Genomic DNA, 22,500 nt, shown 5'->3' with positions numbered 1-22,500 from the left:
GGTAGAAGAGTTACAAGCCTCTCCTAGCTGATCTCTTTGTATGATAATGACAATGTACGAAGATTTTTTATCCTAAGAAAAGGACCTTTTCAAACTGCGTCGCTTTCTCCGCATGTGCGACGAGAGAGAGTGCGTGTGAAGCATCATGGGTCGTGGTCGTTGAAATCTTGGGGTGGAACTCACGTCATCATTATTCATCAATGAATCCCCATGCACATGCAAAACCCTTTGTTCGTTACCCAAATTTTCTATTGGCAATGCTAACTCACAATCACATGTGGGGCAATTGGCATGGTCCATGAACCATGGTCTATGGAAAGCATGGCTACAAGAAGGCAATAATCCCACCACATCCCCATCCGGCCATTACCCAAGACAAATGGAACATTCATTTTGGTCCTAATGAATGGCATCACTTGTTGTTTGTGTTGAGATTGAGAAAATCGGGATTTAGTTAAGGAGGGATGTCCTCTTGCACTCGCTCGTTGTTCTTGATGAGGCTTCTTCTAGTGGAATTGTTCCTGCGTTGCGTTCTCTGAGGCCTAACGAAATACCTCAAGAGGATGCAATGGTACACTGCTATTGCTAGCAAAATATATGCCAACTCCGGAGATAACAAGAGGGGTGGTCTTAACTTTCAACCTTTAGCAATTTGTCGCAGGACAATGTGGTGTTGTTGTCTTTGCTATCTGATGTTCCATGTCGAATTGGTTGAGGTTGTGGTTAAATAAGAAAGAAATGTTGCACCATGTGCTGGGTTTTGGTGTAGCTTTCTTAAGCTTTGAATGGTTGTTCCACTAAAGATGGTTCTGTTGGGTTGACTGCTTAATTCAAGTGGAATGTGTTCGCGCGGTACACATACTATATTAGTTCTACACTATTGAACCTGCTCTAGAGGACATTGTTGGTGATGTATTTTGACAAGTGTATTTGGGCTATTATGAAGCGAAAAAGGGTTTTGGAACACCTCAATTTCTATGAGATAAATAATTAAGAAACAAACCTTATAAAAAAAATTGGGATTAATTTTGTGCCTGTTTTCTTAATGATGTATGTCCATCAATACCTACTTTTTTTTATTATTAAATTTTAAACTATTGCTATATAATTAGTCCTTGATAAATGCTTAGCCGCTCCGACTACCACAGAAACTTCTGAAGTATCAAAATTCAATTTGAGCTACTTGGGTTGGGCCGATCCTAGTGAGAAAAGGGATCTTTCTCCTGCACACCTTCAATCTCATCCTACACCCCCTATTAATTTTAAAGCATAAGTACAACTCAAAAATACCCTCATCTTTCCCTCTTCTCTTCTTCTTTCTTTACAGAAGCAGGAGATTCCAACTGGTGGCAGTAGCGTGCATGTATGGGCAGTATCCGCAATGTAGTTTGATTCGGTTTTCATTTGAAAAAGTCATTCGAATCAAATTTAAAATTTATATGGGATTAAATTTAAATATAATATTAAATTTAAATCAAACCAAATCAATCTTTTATCATTTAGTTTGAATATAATATCAAATACTTAAAAATTTAATCTACTTTTTTTATAAACATTACAATATTTTTTTTTTCATTTTACTTTATTTTATCTATATAAATAAAAGTATTTTAAATAGTAAATAGTAAAAAGTATTTATTACCACTAGAATGAATTTATTATCACTTTCTTGAATTAAATTTTATAAAATATAATTAAATTATTAATTTGATTAAAATAGTTATTTTAAAATAGAATTTACTTAAATAGGAATATTTTAAAAGGGAAATATACGAAAGAAATGACAAGAAACACTTCTATAAATATAAATATCAAACTTTTAATATTATAATTCAACACATACAAAAAATTATAAAAATTGAAAAATAAAAAAATTAACCGATTTGTGGTTCATTTTCAAATTAATATTTTTTTAAATAATAGTATTTTTTTGTCCAGTAATTGAATAAAAGTTTTGCTAAAGGTTGAAAATGGTGCTATATTTCGTACAGCCTCCAAAGTAAACTAAAAATGTATTTTGGTTAAACTGGGTATTTTTTTTATGCGGACTTTTTTTTTATACGGTGGCTAAACTGGGTATTGTAAACGGTTTAGAGTTTTATTTGATTTTGATTTCTGTGACAGTGATATTTGATTGTTTGATGAATTAATATATGGTTTACTAAGTGCTATGGAAAGAGAGAAGAAACTATAATCTTAATATTATATGGTTACTTTCGTATCTTATCTTTATCTTTACAAAATCAAATTCATTTCGAATCAATTTTGTAAATGACTCACCAAATACAAACTAAATTGTTGACTGCGTTTAATTTGATGATCTAATAGTGGTACCAATGTTTGAATATGCATATAACGGATTTGGGATTAATGCTCGGTGAAATTAGCCCACGTTTCAGATTGATGCCAGTGCTTGTGATGAAACCTTGATATTTAGATGTTCATATTTTTCAGTATCATTCTCTACTATTTTCTTCATATTTTTATTCTTCTATTACTGAAGATGACTCCATGTTGTTCATCTGTCTCCCCGTGTCTCTTTTTTGGCTCTAGTATTGCGCAGTTTAAAAGAGAGTAATGAAATAGTTATCCTTGATCAAGTTCAAAAGAGTCAAAATTCATAATTGTTATGACCAATCCTATTATACAAATGGTAAGGTCATTGATATCTTCCAAACCATCTAGAGTAGTCATCCTATGATGATGATTGACATTTTGATAACACTCAAGTTTCAAACTATAAAGAAATACGACGCTCTATTGGTATTAAAAAGAACAACAGGAAAAGAAAATGAAACGGCAACACAGTTTTGGGCTTCACCAAAGATATTAATTTCTGGGCCAACTAGCTTATAGCTACAGTATCATCAAAAAAAAAATCTTATGTTACTTTTATTAGGAAAAATAGCATAACAAAAGGAAAGATCAGCTTCTTGACTGGACCACGATGATGAATGAAGAGTCCAGTCAATTTCTTTTTAAACTTTGCAATACTAAATTTAACAGTGTCACTCGTCTGAATATCTCTTTTTGTGATCTTTGAGACTTTTATCACTGTCACATCTTTTTATTTCTCTTGATTTTAAAATTGTATTTTTTTTTTTTTTGGAATTTTTCATAGTTTATTTGACGTAATTGGTGTGTTCGTCAATCAAACGCCATCTGTCCCAAAAGTGAGTTTAATGTTTTAAGGATATTTCTTCATTTGTTACAGCAATGGGGTTTCTTCAAATCGCAATTTTTGAATTTTCCTTTTAAATTGTTTGCCTATTGGCTACATTGTTTGGTTTGACACTGTTTGGTTCTTTTTTATTCAATAACGCATGATCTTGTGCAAGAATCGGTATCTGGGTATATAAACCCTAAAAGGTTGATCGTGACCATGAAAACAGAAAAGCATGGATGCTACTATGCTTAGTTGTGCCTTAATTCAGTTGAAAGATGAATTTATTATTCAACGTAAAAAAAGATGATATTTTTAATGTTCTATGATCCTAAATTGAATGGTATTTTGAGTTTTCCTTTAATGTAGGTGAAAGATTAACTTTGTGTTCATCGTTGGAAAAAGAGATGAATTTTTTTAAGGTTTAATGAGACTATAAATCAAATGTTGTAGGATCAATCTTATATTCATTATCAGAAAAATAGATGATAATCTTGAGACTTAATGATCTTAAATTAAATTATATGCTTGAGTTGTTTTTTAATGTAGTTACAAGGCGAATTCTATATTCACCATAAAAAAAAGATATGATACTTCTTTAGGCTTAATGACCCCAAATCAAATAGTATACTTGAGTCCCTTAATGTATTGCATGATAAATTATGGATTCATCTTCTTTGGATGTTCAATTAGAAAAACTAATTCGCTCTTCCACCTAGCTAATGTCAAATAGTTGTCAGACGACAAAACCAAATTCTTTCTTACCAATTGAAAGCATCCCCTTAAATATTTTTTCTTACCTTATCACTTGAGAAATCCCCCCTCCTCACAAAATATTTTTTTCTAATTCCGTCCTTGATTCTAGTTATAGGAAATAAGAAACTCGGTGTATAAACTCTAAAGTGCTTGAAAGAAAATTTAGGGTAAAATAATTTTTTGGTCTTTTTTTAGTTTTAGTTTGGTTTTTTAAATTTAAAAAGTTTCTCTTTTATTTATTAAAATATCTTTGTTAGACTAAATTAGTTTTTCTATTGATTTATTACATCAACTTGATCAATTTGATGACACATAAGAAAGAGATGACACATTGGATATACATAGATATTTCCTGTCACTCAAAATCAATATAGTTGACGTTGAAAAACCAATAGAAAGATCAATTTAAATTATCAAGTCATTAACCACTTTAAAGAATTAAAATAAAACTTTTTAAATTTAAAAAACCAAACTAAAAAAATATGAATATCAGATCAAAATTATATTTTGAAGCACTGATGATTAGCGAAAAGTAGTTGTTAGCTAGAAAGTCAGTGAGACGAGCGAAATGGGGGTGACAGGACATAAAATATTATGAAGCGATGTTTGTCGTTCACGATACAATATTAAGGCAAGGCGCGACAAGTTAGGCTAAATCCCATCCAATGAATTGAGGAAATAGGACAAACTTGAAGTTTTTCAATCAGTAAGACAAATGGGGATGGATATGCTTTAGAGAAGAGAAAAATAGATATAAAAAATTTAGAATTCAATTGAAATACATTGTAAGTGTAATTTAAAGATGAGTTGTTATATATATTTAAAGTATTTTTAATTAATTGATAATATAAATTTCTTTGCAATAAACTGGTCAAAATTTATTAACTTCCATTGTAATGTCTCTATTTATTGGATAATTAATGTTCTTACAAATTAAATTATTCACATTTATAAAAGTTAACAGAATTGTCTCAAAATAAAATTGTAACACATTCTAATTGATATACAAATTCGAGTACTTTACTCACTCAATGGTTATAAGGAATAATAACACTCTTATGTAAAGACATTTTTCTCTCAACAAGTAACTTTATTTGTTTCATAATCTCTTTTCTCATACACTTTTTCTTTATGTGTCGTGTTTTTTTATTAATTCTCTTATTTATTTATAATAAAAATTATCATTAACAAAAATAACTTTTAATACATTCATTTAACTAGAATTTATATATTAAAATATAATTTTTTACTTTAAATTATCTAAACTTTAATGATAAAAATTTAATTTTATATGCATTTTATCTTTTGAATTCAAACGGTAGGATGTTAACTCTCAAACTTATGTTTATTTTTCTTTATAACATCACTATAAAACGATAAAACTTGTCTTAAAGGTTATTGATGCTGGAAACACTTGCTTAACTACTTTTCGAATTAATGCATGTCCTTTTATGTTTATTTTTCTTTCCATCACTTTCCATCACTTTAGAAGGCCACTGCACGAAACATGATAAGAGCTAGACCAGACTAAAACTTGGAATTTTCCCCCATTCGTTTATTGGTGGGGACAGCGAATAATACTTTTGCCCTAAACTGTTAACTTACATGCTTAGCTTAGCTTGGCTTTATAGCTCTGTCTCTCGTGATCTGTCTATTATATAGACTTTATTATCGTTGATCATATATATATCATGCCACTCTTAACTGTTGTACCTTGCCTATATTTCTATATCTAAGCATGGATCCATTCATAGGGTTTCAATTAATTAATAGCTCAAATCTCTTCCTGCAGGTTGTATTATATACTAATTAATTATTAACGTACATCACCTAACTGATAAAATTAATCATTTGATTAACTGGTTATATATTGAGTGCTTAGTATATAGATTGACGCGCATACTCACGTAATTAATAATTATCGTTTAGTTTAATAATTGATACATATAAACCCAAGTGCATAAGTTCAAAAAACTTAGAGGTCAACAGCTGTAATGCATGGATAAGTATTAATTATAATTTCAGCATGGGAGAGGTGAGAAACTAGTGTAGACTTTGTTAGTAAGTTATGTATATTAAATTAATCAACAACTGATGCATCGTCGCTTTAAATAAAAAATAATTGTCTGAAATAAATATTTGTATTATTATTTATTATGAAACAATACTATTAATTATTAATTAACTTAATTTACATAGCTTATATGCATAAAATCAACGCGTTCCGTATATTTATAAGTAGAACTTCTGTACGTACCTCTATCTAACTACATGCATAAATTTATAATTTACTTTTGAAGTGTATCTTTTACATATTTATTTAGTTAGTTTTGGGATAATATGTTCCATGATAATGTAGAGTGTAAAAGTTTAATGGCAGACATTAGAAACCGAAAATCATTTGCATAAAAATGTTCAATTGCATGTATCAACTCTCACTGCTAGAGTCTATATATGCCATATATAATTACTAGTAATTAATTAGCCTCCCCCTAGATCATACTTGAGAACTTCATCAAGTGACACAATATATAGTGTATGGGAAGGATGTGATATTCAATATTCAGCAATTCGTTAAAATTATTTAATGGAGACAAAGCCCACTTGCAGAGTTGCAGGTGTCTGATCATATGCCAAACCAGCACATAGATCTGCCGTGAAGTGGACTCTACAATCTTCGTTACATAGTTAGTTATTATGGTTGATTTTTGCGCTTTAAATGACCTATAGAAAATAAACTTAAGAACTTCATATATATTCCTAAAACCGATCAAATAAAATAATGTGCATAAAGGAAATTTATCTCAACTAATTGAATTGAATAGAGTACGTAAATTATTATAATTAAATTGAAAATTAATTTTTATTTTTATGTATAAATAAAAATAAAATGTACACACAAAGAGACCGAGACAGTAAATTAAATCATATCTCCAAAAACATGCATAGATGAAAATATCAATTCTTTCGTGAGACAGAATTCGATGCTGTAAATTGAATTGATATTTTTATACACTGGTATAGGTTTTGATGCGCACTGGATGCTTTTTAGTTCAGATCAAGAAAATATGTACTTGTAATGTAGAGGTTATTATAATTATAGAAATTTACAAAAAATATTTATAATGTAAGAAAGTAATTAAAATATTTATAATTATCAGATAAAAATAAAATCTGTTTGATTTTCTGATAAAAAAATAACAATATTTAAGGCAAAAATCTTATATAAATGAGGACAAAACTTAATGCAACTTGTAAAAATATAATCCAAAACATGACATAGATTTGTCAGGGCTAGACCCTACAAATGTTAAAAAGTCAAAGTAATATAAAAAAAATTGATTAATATATTTTAAATTGATAGGTTGATTAATTTTAGTTTTATTTCCATGCATGTATATATGCGTTTAACATATTATGAAGTTATTCTTTCTTTTCTCTTTTTAAGCCTTAATAGTTAATCTTTGAAAGTTAATTTAGATGCTTATTAAGTTGAATCAAGTAATTACTTGGTGTAAGCTTTTGTAAGTTTTTAGTTTTTCATCCACAAAAACTCGATGAATCCAAAACTTAAAACAAAAAATTCTTATTAACCACATGCAGAACCAGATATAATAGGTATTATTGATAAGCTTTTTAAAATCTATAGCAATTAAATTAAGTTTTAATTTAGAAGAACTTTTGTAAATCGTAAAACTATATTGAAAGACTATGAAAATCAATTATTTTTGAAAAATAATCAGTTCATTCTCAAACATTCAAATATGAATTCCTTTTTTTTTTTAACTTAAGGCTACTTGGTAGACTGGATGTGTACGTGTGTGTATTTGAAAAAAAATGAAACAATGTGTAAAATTTTAAAAGGAATTATACATTAAAAGTTTAAACATATATTTAAAACTAATTTTAAAATTATTATATAATTGTAATAAAAAGTAATATTGTCATATTATATATATATATATATTATGATATCTTAATATTATTTGATTTATCTCAAATATAAAATAAAATAGCTTATACACTATCTATCAAACTATCTTATGTACATTACATATTAGAGAGTATAAATTATATACTCTTACAATATCTTAGATCTTATCTAATTTTTGAAATAAACAGAATAAGGGTTTAAATTGAAATTTTGATTTTAACCATACCAATTTCATTCATTATTGTTTTGGATTAGAATATACATAACGGGCAACAAATTAGATGGTTAACCCGCCAGTTATAAACTATGTACCCCGATATAAAATAAACTAATTTTAAACATCGGTGAGAATCTAATATCTCAAAAATTCAAGGTTTCTTATGCAAGCTTTGTCCACGGAGGGTAAGTCAGGTCTATGATCAGGTTTAAAGGCCTAATCGATAGATAACATGTGAATATTCATGTATTATCATTTGCTTTTTTTTATTATTATTTTCAGGATACTAAGGAGGCTAGATTAATAGAAAGATATTAGTAGTTCAAGGACACAAGGTGCCCTTGTTGCAACTTGCTTTTTCAGGATAATAAAGGTTATAGAGAAATTGTATGTGTGTGTAAACGATCGAATAAAATTCCTCTCCGGTATGGGAGACAATCCGAACCGGTGTATAAACACATATTGCTTTATTTTTATTTTCTTATGATGTATGTAGCTAATTGTGTATGAATTAATTTCAGAACATTTGATTTTAATTAACATATACTTTTGGCTTTTTTGTTGGCCCATTATTCATTCATTTTTGTAATTAAAGCGATGATGATTTGGTGAAGATGATCTCTAGTTTCTCTGCTTAATTAGTGTGCACGATGTAGCAAAGAGAGAGAATTTGCATCCGAGGATGACCTACCCAGTTAGAAGTTAACGAGATGGTGTTAAGTATTGTCTTTGACATCATCCTAACATCTCACACCTATTTTAATTTAATAATTAATTATAGGCGAAACAACTCAGTGATATCTAGGAACCCTACTAGAGAATACTCAGTACTCTCTAGGAACCCTCCTCCTTACAGAGTATTCAAACTCATAAATTATTTTGAGTGACTTTGTTCAAATAATAGGTCTATTATCCCCTAGTCAATTCTTCGTCTATCCAAATTCACAGCACGCAACTTTGAAACTAGAAAATACTAAGTCTCCACGTATATTTATGTATGTTATTTCTATTTCAAATTACTAGTACATGATATAGTATATCATGATCTATAATTTTAAAATGAGAGAATCCACGTTTCTTAGCCAACTAATTGCATATTTAATTTAATTTTAAACATATGTATGTATGTTTAGATGAACATTCGTAAAATTGGTTCAAAATTAACAAGATTTTATAAAACTGATTTTGAATAATAGTGATTTTAGTGATTTTTGTTTGGATACATATATTAGAAAATTAATTTTCATATTCAATGATGTTTGGAAAGTAACTTTCAAAGTTTATTTGAGTGTATAATTAATTACGAAAATCAGTTGTTTGTAGATGTCTTTTGCATTTTGATTTATTATATTGATATTGATATATAGACTATTAATTTTAAAATAAATAGCAAAATTTGTAACATGATTTGTTTATAATAAAATTAATAACTAAAATGCATAATATAGTAGCTTGTGAAATTCTGTAAAAAAAAAATTACTGTTGTGTGAAATTCTGTAAAAAAAAAAAAAAAAGCTTGTGAAATAAAATGCACCTCCTTAAATTTTTTTTTGACCGCAAATGCACCTCCTTAATAAAAACTTACAAACTTAATTAAAATACAAACTAGCAATAAATGAGTAGTATCAAATAAGAAGTGGAAAGCTCTTAAAAAATAAGTAAAAACTAATGGTGTAAGTAGTAAATATTGGGGTGGATTGTGGGCATATTACAAAAGGGAAGTTTAACATTTTCTTTACCTCTTTAATTGGTTAGGAATGGAGATAACACAGAAGAAGTAACTTCGTTCCATCTGCTCTCCTGAGTAACATAAGGAAGGAAATCAATGGCAGGGTGGTAGCGGCAACAACCAAGAGAGAAGTGACCCATGTATTAGCTTCATTGACACTAGAAAAGATTGGAGAGCAAAAATGAGAGATCAAATAATCAATTGATTCTCTATGATGCAAAAGCAACTCTAAGTAGCTTTTTCCAAAATCGATTTTTACTTGATGAATCACATCTAGCATGGTAAATCAAACATCACAGTCTTACAATTTTTTCACATTTGACCACTCATAATCCACGTTCAGGGGTGTCAATTCGCAACCAAACATGCTCTTAGTAGTGGTCTCTTTTTTTTTTATTCCAAATGATATATCACAAAGGATATTCACTCCATAAAATAATTAAAAAGGCATATACTAGTACACGATTGACTGGCTAGCTAGCTAGCAGAAGTGAAATACATCAAATGTGTATAAGATATTACTAGCTACTTGAAAAAAAAAAGTAAAATTAAAAAAGAATATTATTATATACTTATTTTCTCTTCCATCTCTTTCATCTATTTTTTGTTTCTTTCTTTATTTGTTGATTACATCATTTATGACATTAATTAGTTTCTTTCTCTTCTTTTTATTTTCCCCTCATCTTTTTTCTTTCTTTCACTCATACACCACATTTTTAGGGTGTACATGTAGATTTTTCCAATGAAAATAATTGTAAGGGAAATATATATATAGGATGCAAAAGGGTGAATAAATCCGTAAGCACTACGACCGACAACTTATGCGTAGCAGTAGTTTCAACAAGATTGCAAACAATAGAGGACAAGTAACGTGGCAACAATAGGTTTTTTTACAACAATTGGTGAATTGCAATTCATTTTGGCGGTGCAATTCCCATTCATATGTGTTCGATAATATATGTTTCAAGAGAATAAGTTTTACATTCAACTAATTAATCATCAAACGATAACTTTGTGAAATTCATCTACCAGTTTAGACGTTTAGTTATATATCAAATCAGAGGACATTATATTTCAAAACGGCCAAACACAACAATTTTTACACGTTATCCATTACTAACTAATGTAGTACTAGCATGTTTATTTTTGTTTTCTTTTAAAATCACGTTTGAGCTGTAATAAGCACGAACGTTTGGGTAACATTTTGAATTTCAAATTAATTCATTATACAAAGTAATAAAAATGATTCTTTATTTTTTCAATAAGTAGAATTAATTCTAGATATAAGATTTATAATTTTATTAAAACTATTTTTTAAATAATTTTATAAATATCATTTAAAAAATAATTTTAAATAGTAATTACTTCAAATAAAAAAATCAGCATGAATAAATCCAAATATTTAAACCGAGCAAGCCTTAAGCAAAAAGATTCTCCAAATTAATGCTCCCAGAGCAAGTTAACAATTTCTACTTTCGTGCCTTCCAAACATAGTATATTAAGTATTGGGTTCGTAATTGAGAAATATTGAAGTGAGATTAAATTTTGAAACTAACGAGCTAAACAATTATCATTATAGCTTCTCGAAGCAGTCCAGTCTAATTTAAGTAAAGCCAAATTGACTGTAACTTAAAACGTGCAACCCTTCTAGAAAAAATAATAAAAACAATGTAGATCCACTCAGCAGACAAAAGAATGAGTGAAGTTACCAGGTAAAGATTGTACAATCATCATTCAAACACTACTTAAGAATGGATACCGGAGTCAAAATCAAAATTCAAACAGACGAAGAAAGAGTGCTAATTATTATTAAGAATGGAAACCAGAAAACACTACTTACCCATTAATTAATAACAAAATATTACAGCGATCGAGAGTAGATATATCTTACCGGCGTGGTAATAAAAGCTGCCTGCGAAACATGTATTATTATTGTGTATATATTTTGGGTCACAAAAGGTTTAAACATGACGTGGAAAGTAAATTCACGTACGGATTAAAGATTTGAATTTTCAATTATTTATTATAGCTAGCAGACAGGCATGTATACAGCACGCAGCCATCAAAAATGAATTACTAGAAGAAGAACGAGATTGAATATTAAAAAACAAATGAGAAAAGGCATGATAATTATGAAGGCTGCTATACTTAACTGACTTTAGCCAAACCGGATTTAACCTAACCGGATGAAAAGAGAGGGAAAAGACTGTAATATATTAATAGAAAAGTCCACAAAAAAATTTTAATAGAATAAATATTTTTTAGTCATATTGTTAGTTCGAAGTTGTTTCGGGATGAATTTTCTCGAAAAGGATTAGAGGATGCCTACTTAGAACATTAAAATGTGTAACATGCTTTTTCACTAGATCAAGCTAGCCTAGGTTTTATATCAATATTCAAGGGTTAATTACATTATATTTCCTTAATTTCCAGAGATATGATGATATGTGGTAAAATACATTAAGATTTGATAGGATACAAAAAGGCATGATTAGGTAAGGGCATAAACCAATTAAGTATATATCACACCAATATGATAGATTTAAGTTTAAATCAAGTCCTGAGTCATTCATTATATTCTTTGATGACTTAACCTAATCATAATCGAAGGATACACAACTTCTAAAGTTCAAATGTTTAAGTACAAAAAGATTAAAAGCGAAAGATATAACTGTTGTATGTTAGGTTTGATTTAATAGTAACAAAAGTATTTATTGACTTTCTTGATAATCAATTATCAACAAGAAACTTAGCTAATCACCTATAATTAAGAGTTTTATTTTTCAATTATATTTTTTTTATTCTCAATAATCAAACCTAAGATGTATTGATAGGATCTGAATTCAATTTTATTTAGACAAACAATATATTATTATAATAAATATAATAATATATATGTATTTGTTTTTTTCTATATCATTATTATGTCAATTATTTTTTCTTTCCTTTTTTCTTTTTTTTATTTCTTTCTTCTATTTACTCTACACGTTAAAAGAGGTATACGGGTATTATTATCCAAATTAATGATTTATATGCACCCCCAAAAGTCAGCTATACTAGTATATCTATACATGAGTTTCTATAATGACTATTTTTTAAATTAACGTCTTGAGACTTTATAATAATGAAAACAAACAAAATCAAACTAGTAATAAGAAAAACACAAGGAGACCGATCGAGAGAGGTAGTAGGTGCTAGCCAAGAAAGAGACTAGCAATTAGAAGAATGGGGTCTTATTAATATTAATTATCTGTCCTCCTCCATGGTCTCACTGAACTTTTGTCAACGGTATTGTTAAACTTGGAATGGAATGGAATTAGTCGTCAAGTTCAGAACTCTCAACCCGGTTTCTTCGAAACATGCTACTCTTCCCTGCCCCACTTTTTCTTCTTCCCTTCACTATATATACATCAAAAATTTTCTTACATTAACACCCCATTCAAGCTTATTTTTCAGTTTCTCTCCTTCTAACCCTCATAAGATACTACCTTTTTTCTCAACTAAGGTAGTGTTAGCGTTTGCAACTCAATTTATGCTCATCTCTCTAATTTTTCCAATTAAAGAGAAGAGCACATTTTGATCTCTCACAACACACACAGACAAAAGATCATATGCATAGAAATATATATAGATATAATTAAGGAAATTAAAAAAAGCCTTAGTTATATAATTACATAAAATTAAGCATATATAGTATTTGCCTTTGTCTCCAGTTATATATATATATATATGAATGTTCTTATATAATTTACTTCCACATGCTAATTACTTTACATTAGCAGGTCCTATATGTCTCCTGCAATGGCACTAAATGAGCAAAAGGGCAAGGATGATATCCCAGAAAGTCAATATCAGAAAGGAGTGAAACACTTGTGTGAGAAAGGTCATCTTAATGCGGTGCCTAAGAAGTACATACTTCCTGTTTCCGAAAGACCCACCAAGAGTAGTGTGGAGGATTCAAATGTTGTGAAGCAAAATCTTCAATTACCCATCATTGATTTTTCCGAATTGCTTGGTCCAAATAGGCCCCAAGTCCTTCGATCCCTAGCCAATGCTTGTCAACAGTATGGATTTTTCCAGGTAAGACTTTGGTGCATGGACTGAAGACGGATTCTCCTTTGTTTGTTGTTCTAACTTTTTTAATGGATTTAAAATAGTATTTTTAATATTAAATATAAAATGTCTAACACATTCACTTAATGCTGCCTAAGTGAGTATATGATATGATATAAAAAACAAAATGGAGCCTCGTGCATGAATGTTAAGCTACATATATTATTATATATGCAAAGAAACTTAATTAGATTTTAAGGGAAATTAATCATTAGTGTGAAGAATTAGAAAGTGATGTGATTGAAGTTTGTTGTGTTGGATTGATGCAGTTGGTAAATCATTGCATCTCGGAGGATGTTGTGAGGAGCATGATAGATGTGAGTGGGAGGTTCTTCGATCTCCCTTTGGAGGAGAGAGCTAAGTACATGACAACTGATATGCGAGCACCGGTTCGATGTGGGACCAGCTTCAGCCAAACCAAAGACACTGTGTTGTGTTGGAGGGATTTCTTGAAACTCCTGTGCCATCCCTTACCAGATTTACTCCTCCATTGGCCTGCTTCACCAGTGGACTTTCGGTGAGTAGTGGACTACTAGTGTACTACTACAAGCAAGTTAGGTTCAGCTAGCTTAATTCATTAGATAGAATTATAACTATATTTAAATAAGTAAATAGGAAAAAAATTATTTTTTTTATTTGTTGATTAAGATCAAACTAAGAAATATAATAAATATTTTTTATTTTTTTTTGTGTTATTTATCTTTTATAATCATATCTCTTACGAATTAATCTTATTCTCATTTATTTCGCTAACAATTTCGTTGATATTGGTAATTCATGTCATTTTAAAATTTTAAAAATTATAATTAAGAAGATAATTGAAAAAAAGGATATTTTAAACTTCAAAATGACAGATAAATAAAAATGATTTTTTAAAATACTGATAAACAAAGAAAAATAATAATATTGTATGCTTTTAATATCTAGTAATTAAATTATCAAAATATACGTGAATTCTGTTATAAAAATATGGTCCAAAATTAAGCAACACTGTCATGCAAGTGCTGGCTTTGATATATATATAATTTTCATTTAAAACCAGGAAAGTGGTGGCCACCTACGCAGAAGAAACCAAACATTTGTTCCTGGTGGTAATGGAAGCCATCCTAGAGAGCTTAGGAATTGTGGAAGCCAACCAAGAAGAGGATGACAATATTCTCAAAGAGTTTGAAAATGGGAGCCAAATGATGGTGGCCAATTTCTACCCACCATGCCCTCAACCAGACCTTACCCTTGGGATGCCCCCTCACTCCGACTATGGCTTCCTCACACTTCTCCTACAAGACGAGGTAGAAGGCTTGCAAATCCAACACCAAGACAAATGGGTCACCGTTCAACCCATTCCCAATGCCTTCGTTGTCAATGTTGGTGATCACTTAGAGGTAATCCATAAATTCTCTTCATTTTTAAAAAAATGGAAGATGCACACTCAATATAGTTACATGCACTTTAACACACAATTTTGTAAGCTCAACGGGTACTCAAATATACATTATACACTATATTATATCTATACAAAAATATATCATTGAAATAGTTTATAAATATAATATTACAGTATGATAATTTCTATTCACTTCTTATTCTTTGAATAAAATTCTTCTTTTGCCGTCTAAAAAAAATATAGTATGATAAATTATTTAAAATTGTTGCTAATAAATTTTATAAGTATATAAATATTTTAGCATGATAAGAAAAATATATAATATATTTTAGCCAAACTGAATAACACTATAACATGATTACTTTGAAATTATTCAAAAAAAATAAATATCTTGTTTTTTTAGCGGCATGATGAACAACTGTATAAATTGGGGGATAGCAATTAATTAATCATTAGTTATACCATGAAAAATAGTATTTTTATATTTTTACAATCTTTTGTCTAATTGAGTTAATTAGTTAAGTTAAAGACCTGTATAAGATATGGTTAAGTTGAAAAATAGTACTTTTTGTTTGAAGTGCATGAGTTAATTTATAACAACATGAATAAATATCTTAATATATATTATTGTTTATCTCTCATGCATAATAAAATCTAAATGCAGCAAAATAGTTAGAATCATTTATCTTTTCTAATGCACCTTAATTAGAACTATTATTTTGTGTTTTTACTGTGTGATTATAGCGTGTGTGTACTACATCGTGATGAAAAGTGAGTGCGTGTACTGCATCTTTAGAAAGTAGAACAGAATATGACAAAGGTGAGAGCGGCCGTTAATTAAAATAAACAGTACTGGGAAATTAAGCTAAAAAAACATGACAAGTTGCAAAAATATCATATTTGTGGTTTGTATATATTGTGCTGATCATGATTTTATTTTATGGGTTGGAATTAATTAACAGATATATAGCAACGGAAAATACAAGAGCGTATTGCATAGAGTTGTGGCGAATGAAATTAAGAGTAGGGTGTCGGTGGCTTCGCTGCACAGCCTTCCCTTCAACTGCACGGTGAGACCGTCGCCAAAACTCGTTGACGAAGCGAATCCGAAGCGTTACATGGACACTGATTTTGGGACCTTTCTTGCCTACGTATCCTCCACAGAGCCTAACAAAAAGGATTTCCTCGAGTCTAGAAAAGTGTTACACTGAATTGAATTGATATATTAGAGACCAAAATAAAGAAACAAGAGTTGAAGTGAGGGATACAACATGTAACATTAATCATGGTTTAATTTTGAATTGATTTCAATGTCTATGATTCATGAATAACAGTCTCGCTGTAGTTCCTTGTCTTGTAGTAGTAGTATTACTGTTCTGTGTGTGACTGTGATCTTTGTCTCGCTGATCTTCTCCGTACGTGTGAGTTGTATAGAATAAAACAGTCAAGCTTAAAATGGAGATTGTATCATACAACTTTCCATGTACTTTTTTAGAAAACAAAAAATTTAGATAAATTGAATTAAGACAAATTTTAAGATTCAATTAACGTTTAAAAAGATGCATATAGATTACCTACATTGATAATAGAAATTGAATCTCACATCCCAATGACACATAAATTTATTTCTTACTAACTAGATTAACTTTTTTGTTGACATTTTTTTATGTATTTAGTGATATACAATAGTAACTGGGCCAAAATGCATAAGCATCGATCCTTTTCTCAAACAACATGCAATATTCATGAACCATCTCAATTTTAACGTAAAAAAAAAAATGAACCATCTGAATCATATGCTTTATTCCTTCTAAATGGAAAAATTATAATTGTACCCTGAATTTGTACATTTTCTTTTACAATAAAAAACGAAACAATAAGAAGAAGAAAAAAAGAGGAAAACAAACCTGAGATAAAATAATTAACGTGATAAGAAAAAAGTATCTTATTCTAGTAAATATTGTAAATAAAAAAATATTGCACCAATAATATAACTCTTGCAAATATATCATCTTATTGAGATGTATAGTTAATAGAATCGAAAATTACTGCTTTACACATTAATCTTTACAAAATTTATTATGTTTGATGGGTAGTTCTCCTTTCTTCTACTACTTAAAAAAAAATTCTCAAACATCACAAATAATTGAAATCCTTGTCTGAAAAAAACATAGTCATGTTATATGGATCAAGTCATCAATAAATAAAATTAAGTACCTTTAGGGTTTCTCAAACGAGAAGAATTATTAACCAGCTACCCTTTATTTGTCCGTATTCGTGTTATGTACGTATATGAGAGTAACTTTGTGCATGACTTCAATATGCTACGCCAGAATTATGAAGTGTCTTGTACGCCATCGCATGTTGATATGGTAAGTAAAATTTTCCACCGTCAAATAGTACGATATTTAAAATTTTCAGCACAACAATTAAAAATAAGAAAATTTACTATTACATAAATTTTTAATAGCATTCCATGTTGAACAGAGCAGCCAATGCATTAGAATATCTTATATATTTTAAATTCTATTGTTTAAACGTAGAAATATTAGTACCGTATTTAACATTTAAATATAATTATTTGTATCTCTCATTTTTTTAATCTTTTTTTAACACACACGCATAATATACCTCAACATAAAAAGAGATGACTTATTATTGCCCCACTTTGACGTACGTTAACCAAATATTTTTCATATTATATCTCTGTCTAAATTACATAAATTATGACTGATTCTTGATTTCTTGTACACTGTTTTTGTAGGTTCTTGAAAAAAAATCTAGCCCTGTGCCTCTGTCTGAATTTTCTTTTTACATAAATAACTTTTGTCTGAAATTTTACTTCTGAATATGCTTTCTGTATGGGTCCCCCATTAAAACTTTCATCCGGACCGTTGCGTTGCAGGGGATTTTCTCGTGCGTATAGTTAAGAATTTTCAACAGAAAAGAATGTAGATTTTTTTTCTAACAAGAAGAATGTAGATTTAAAATTATATGAAGAGGAATATTATGCATGCAAACCAAGAAAATAAAAAGAATATTCTTTTGCTAGATGCCTCAGTCCTCATATAACAATATCAGACACAGGGCCTCTAGCATGATAGCGAAAAATAATCTCATGATTAGCATCCCCATATGATTGATTAACTGGAAATTCATGTTCGTCAGTAAGTTATTGGCTCAATTTTTTATTTAGTAATTCCAAGTATATAGATGGAAAACACGTTAATTTTCCTCTGGCGGGAATATATATATAATTTTTTTTTATAATTATAGACTAATACTTCAAATTTATATTGTTGCATGACATATATCACCCATGCTATTTACATGGCTACTATGATTAGCTGAAATTATTCATACTTCATTTAGTCTTTTTAATATTCTCAGGATTAATTAGGATGTGTACTGTACTTCAATCCTTCTACCTCGTATGGGATTATAATGAGATATATTTCAAACAACATTCATGTGTTATAAGATCCCACTCTTTGTGGATTTTCTTTTTAATATATATATATATCAAATTCAAGACTACATTTTTAAGGTTTTATACTTCAGCCAAAATTTTCAATTATTGAGAATATACAAGTCATTCATTCTTAGTCTTAATTTGCATGAAGGATGGATGGGTCAGAAATTTTATTTTCAAATCCTTGTTTTAATCTTGTAGAGATCATGCATATGGTCATTGGTCAAAATGTAAAGTCTGATTTTGTCTAAAAGATTGTATAGTTGGACCGTTGCAGATCCTTTGTACTACTATATTAATAAATACCTTAATTTGCTTATTATATATAAATATTATGAAAAAAAATGTCCCTATATTATTACACACCTTCAATTTGGCTTGATGTAAATGAGAGTTCACAATATTTGGAGGTTATATAATTACACGGAAGAGAAGAGATATAAAGAGAAGGTGTGAACTGTGAAGTGAGTGCTAACTATATTGTATATATGTCAACGCCTTACAAGAATTTTAAAATTATCTTAGATAATGACCAAGGTTTGAATCGAATAATTAATCAATGTAAATCCACAAATCCAGATGCACACACTAGTTAGATGGTATATTGTCATGACTTCAGATCTAGTCATGCATGACCCCATTGTATTGTTCTTTTTATTTAATCAGCCAAAAAGAACATATATTAACAAAAGGGTACAAGAGGTACGTACCCAACCCAAATACAGAAAAACCAAACCTGCGCGGAGTTAACACATATCTCCAATTCTCCATCATTTAAGTTGCCTCTACTGCAACCGACACTTAAGTAGTATTTCAAGCAATAGTTTGAGTTTGAGTATCCCCTTAGAGTAAAAGTTAACTTATACAATTTGAGATGTGAGACTCATTTGATCATTAGGTTGTTTCTGCTGTCAACTGCAGGTTCTGTCTCTTTTAGTAGTGGATGTCTAATATAAAATAAAATATAATGTTAGATTGTATTTTTTAATGAAGTATATATTTATTTATTATTCAACAATTAACATTCAAATATATTAAATTGAAATTAAAATGAATATATATATATATATATATATATTGTGAAGTTCATTAAGAAACTTTACACTTAGAGAGTTTTTTGGTTGAAAAAATTTGACTAACACAATTAAAATAAATAAAAAAAGATGATATATGTGACATGCATTATCGAAAAGAGTACAATTTTATTATTATTTTTTTGACAGAACAATGTTATTAATTATTAAAAATATAGTAAAACAACTCATAAATTTCTCTGTCTTTGATACCCTAATTGTATGAATCCTAATATTTTGCCTCCTATAAACCTTCGTCAAAGATAAAAGTAAAAGAAGAACAAATTAATAGAGCCAAATCATTCAATTGTACTTTGTGGATTTTGACTCAATCTAACAAAAATAAATTTAAGAATGGGAAAGCTAAAAGTTATATTAAGAACAATTCAAATTAATGTAAAAACAAAAGTCGATGCCGACGTACAGATTGCTAAATATATAATTAAGTTTAATCGACGTATCGCAACGTGAAAACCGTTGTGTGTTCTAGGTAAGAGTAGAAGATTAACTACGTCGTGTGTTTTGAAAGTCCAACTCCGAACATCGAACTTCAGAAGTCCAAACTGATATATTTTAAGCCGCCGCAAGTAGTTCTTGGTAAATGCATGCAGATGCAGTAATGAATGAAGATGCATTGTGCGTGCGTATACCTTGACCTTGATGGGATTGGTAGGAGTTATTTTGGACTATATCTATATCTGCCAAATTAATTGACTTGACCCAGCTAGCTAGCCATGTCCACATGCAGGTCTTTAACATAGTTGACTTAATTTTAAATTCTTAATCTATATCACGTTATATACTTCATACTTCATTCTACATTATCATACTAATTTCTAACGTGGCATGATCTTATCCTTAAAATATTTTAGGAGTTGACTTCTTATAGTGGTTGATATATATGGATGATATGATCAGTCCCTCCTGTTAAAAAATAAATCAAATATCCACGCAAGGGCTGGCAAAGAGCCTTCATTTAGCTTGATTTTCAATTCAACAATAATACATGTGATCCATAAAAAATATTTAATCAAACAATAGTGGAATATATTTTTATACTATCAATGTTAAATTTTATTCACAATAGCCCAATGAATTTGCAGTGCACGGGGCTTAATTTATAGTTTAATATATGTATTTAATAAAATTGGGAGCTAGCGTGGACGTGGATAAGGTGGATTCTTAAATTTTTCACATCGGATTAAGTGTAACCTTTGTTAAGAGAACAAAAAAAAATAACTCCAACACTTAAGTAAATATGTGAATTTTGAGAGTAAGTGAAAATATATGAAAAAAATATATAATGACAAACATAAAGAGTTGATATGTATATCTGAGTTTCAGGTTACATGTCACATGTATTTGATGGATCCTGCATAGTGTAATATATATTTTTTATATAATTTTATTTATTGAATTAAATTACAATTATGACAACATTAGTTGATATTACAAAATATTTAAACTATTTTTTTTACAAAAGATTTAAACTAATAGTACTACCAAAATGCTAAAATGCATGATTCTTTTGTTAACTAATCATGAAAAGGAAAAAAAAAACAAAATAAGCTTTGTTGCATTTTATTAGTTGTATTTTACTCTATAATTTTATTTGTTTCTGTTTTTTCTTATTTTGTTATTCAGCATTTATATAACTTCCGTATAATAATTCCATACCAATTTGCACTGCTTTTTTTTTCAGAATTGCACTAAAAAATTTAAATAAAGAAAAAGAGGATGCAGTAATTTTAAACGTTGATTTTTTATAAATCAGCGTCATGAACTTTAATTAGTATATTATGTTTTTCTTTTACTGCATTAGTATATTATGTTTACCAACCAATGAATAGTGACATGAAAGAATCAAAGCTTTTAATTGTTATGAGATCAACTGTCCATTAAGGCATTAACTGGTATATTCTGTTTAACAACCATTTTTTTGGGCCTAATATTTGAGTGCACTAACTCATTTGAAGAGTCTAATTTTATTGTCCGGCCCACTACAGCATGTAGCTGATTAAAAAATAAAGGTATAAACATATTTTTAGTGCTTTAAATTTGGATAATTATTTTTTCTTTAAAAAATAAAATTATTTTTATCAGTCTCTTAAATTATGGAAAATTTATTTTTAATTCCTCTTTATTCATTATGTTTATGTCTTCATAATTTGTTATAATTTTTAACTATTAAAATAAATGTTATTAATTTAATTTTTAAAAAATTAATTTCTAATGATTTTAAATTGCCAAAATATTTAACTCATATAGATTGGTGGTTTTTTATTTTACATTTTTTACGATTTTAAAGAAGAAAAATAAAAAAAACATGAAAGATGAATTATGATGATTTTTTTACATATATTCTAATGAATTTAAACTTTCACAAATTATTTTTAAAGAAATTAAATTAGAAAAAGAAACGGATAGTGAGAAACCACCACATGACAACATTAGTGCAAAGAAATAAAAAAACTAAAAGTAGCTTTTAAAAAATTTGAAGAATTAAAAATATATTTAAGCTAAAAACAAATATAAGTTTAAGAACTAATTGAAAAAATTGTTTTGGGACTAAATTAAAATTTTCAAATAGTTCAAGGACTTTGTGAGTAATTTCCAAATTCTATCCAAGTTTTCACAGCATTTTTCTTAAGCATCTATA

The 22,500-nt window shown here is 28.8% G+C and overlaps 1 protein-coding gene across 1 annotated transcript; it reads left to right on the top strand.

Moving 5' to 3' along the window:
* Nucleotides 1-13,169: 13,169 nt before the first annotated feature.
* On the top strand, nucleotides 13,170-16,754 carry LOC114399350 (protein DMR6-LIKE OXYGENASE 1-like). Its single transcript, XM_028361531.1, has 5 exons — nucleotides 13,170-13,304; nucleotides 13,582-13,879; nucleotides 14,182-14,429; nucleotides 14,955-15,294; nucleotides 16,259-16,754. Exons 2-5 carry the CDS (start codon nucleotides 13,589-13,591, stop codon nucleotides 16,505-16,507), a joined length of 1,128 nt encoding a protein of 375 aa, XP_028217332.1. The 5' UTR covers nucleotides 13,170-13,304; nucleotides 13,582-13,588; the 3' UTR covers nucleotides 16,508-16,754.
* The last annotated feature ends 5,746 nt before the right edge of the window (nucleotides 16,755-22,500 follow it).

The sequence above is a fragment of the Glycine soja genome, chromosome 19 (genome assembly GCF_004193775.1).
Source record: "Glycine soja cultivar W05 chromosome 19, ASM419377v2, whole genome shotgun sequence".
NCBI classification, from domain to species: Eukaryota; Viridiplantae; Streptophyta; class Magnoliopsida; order Fabales; family Fabaceae; genus Glycine; species Glycine soja.
Note: the sequence above shows the minus strand (reverse complement) of the source record. Positions and strands in the feature narration are given on the sequence as shown.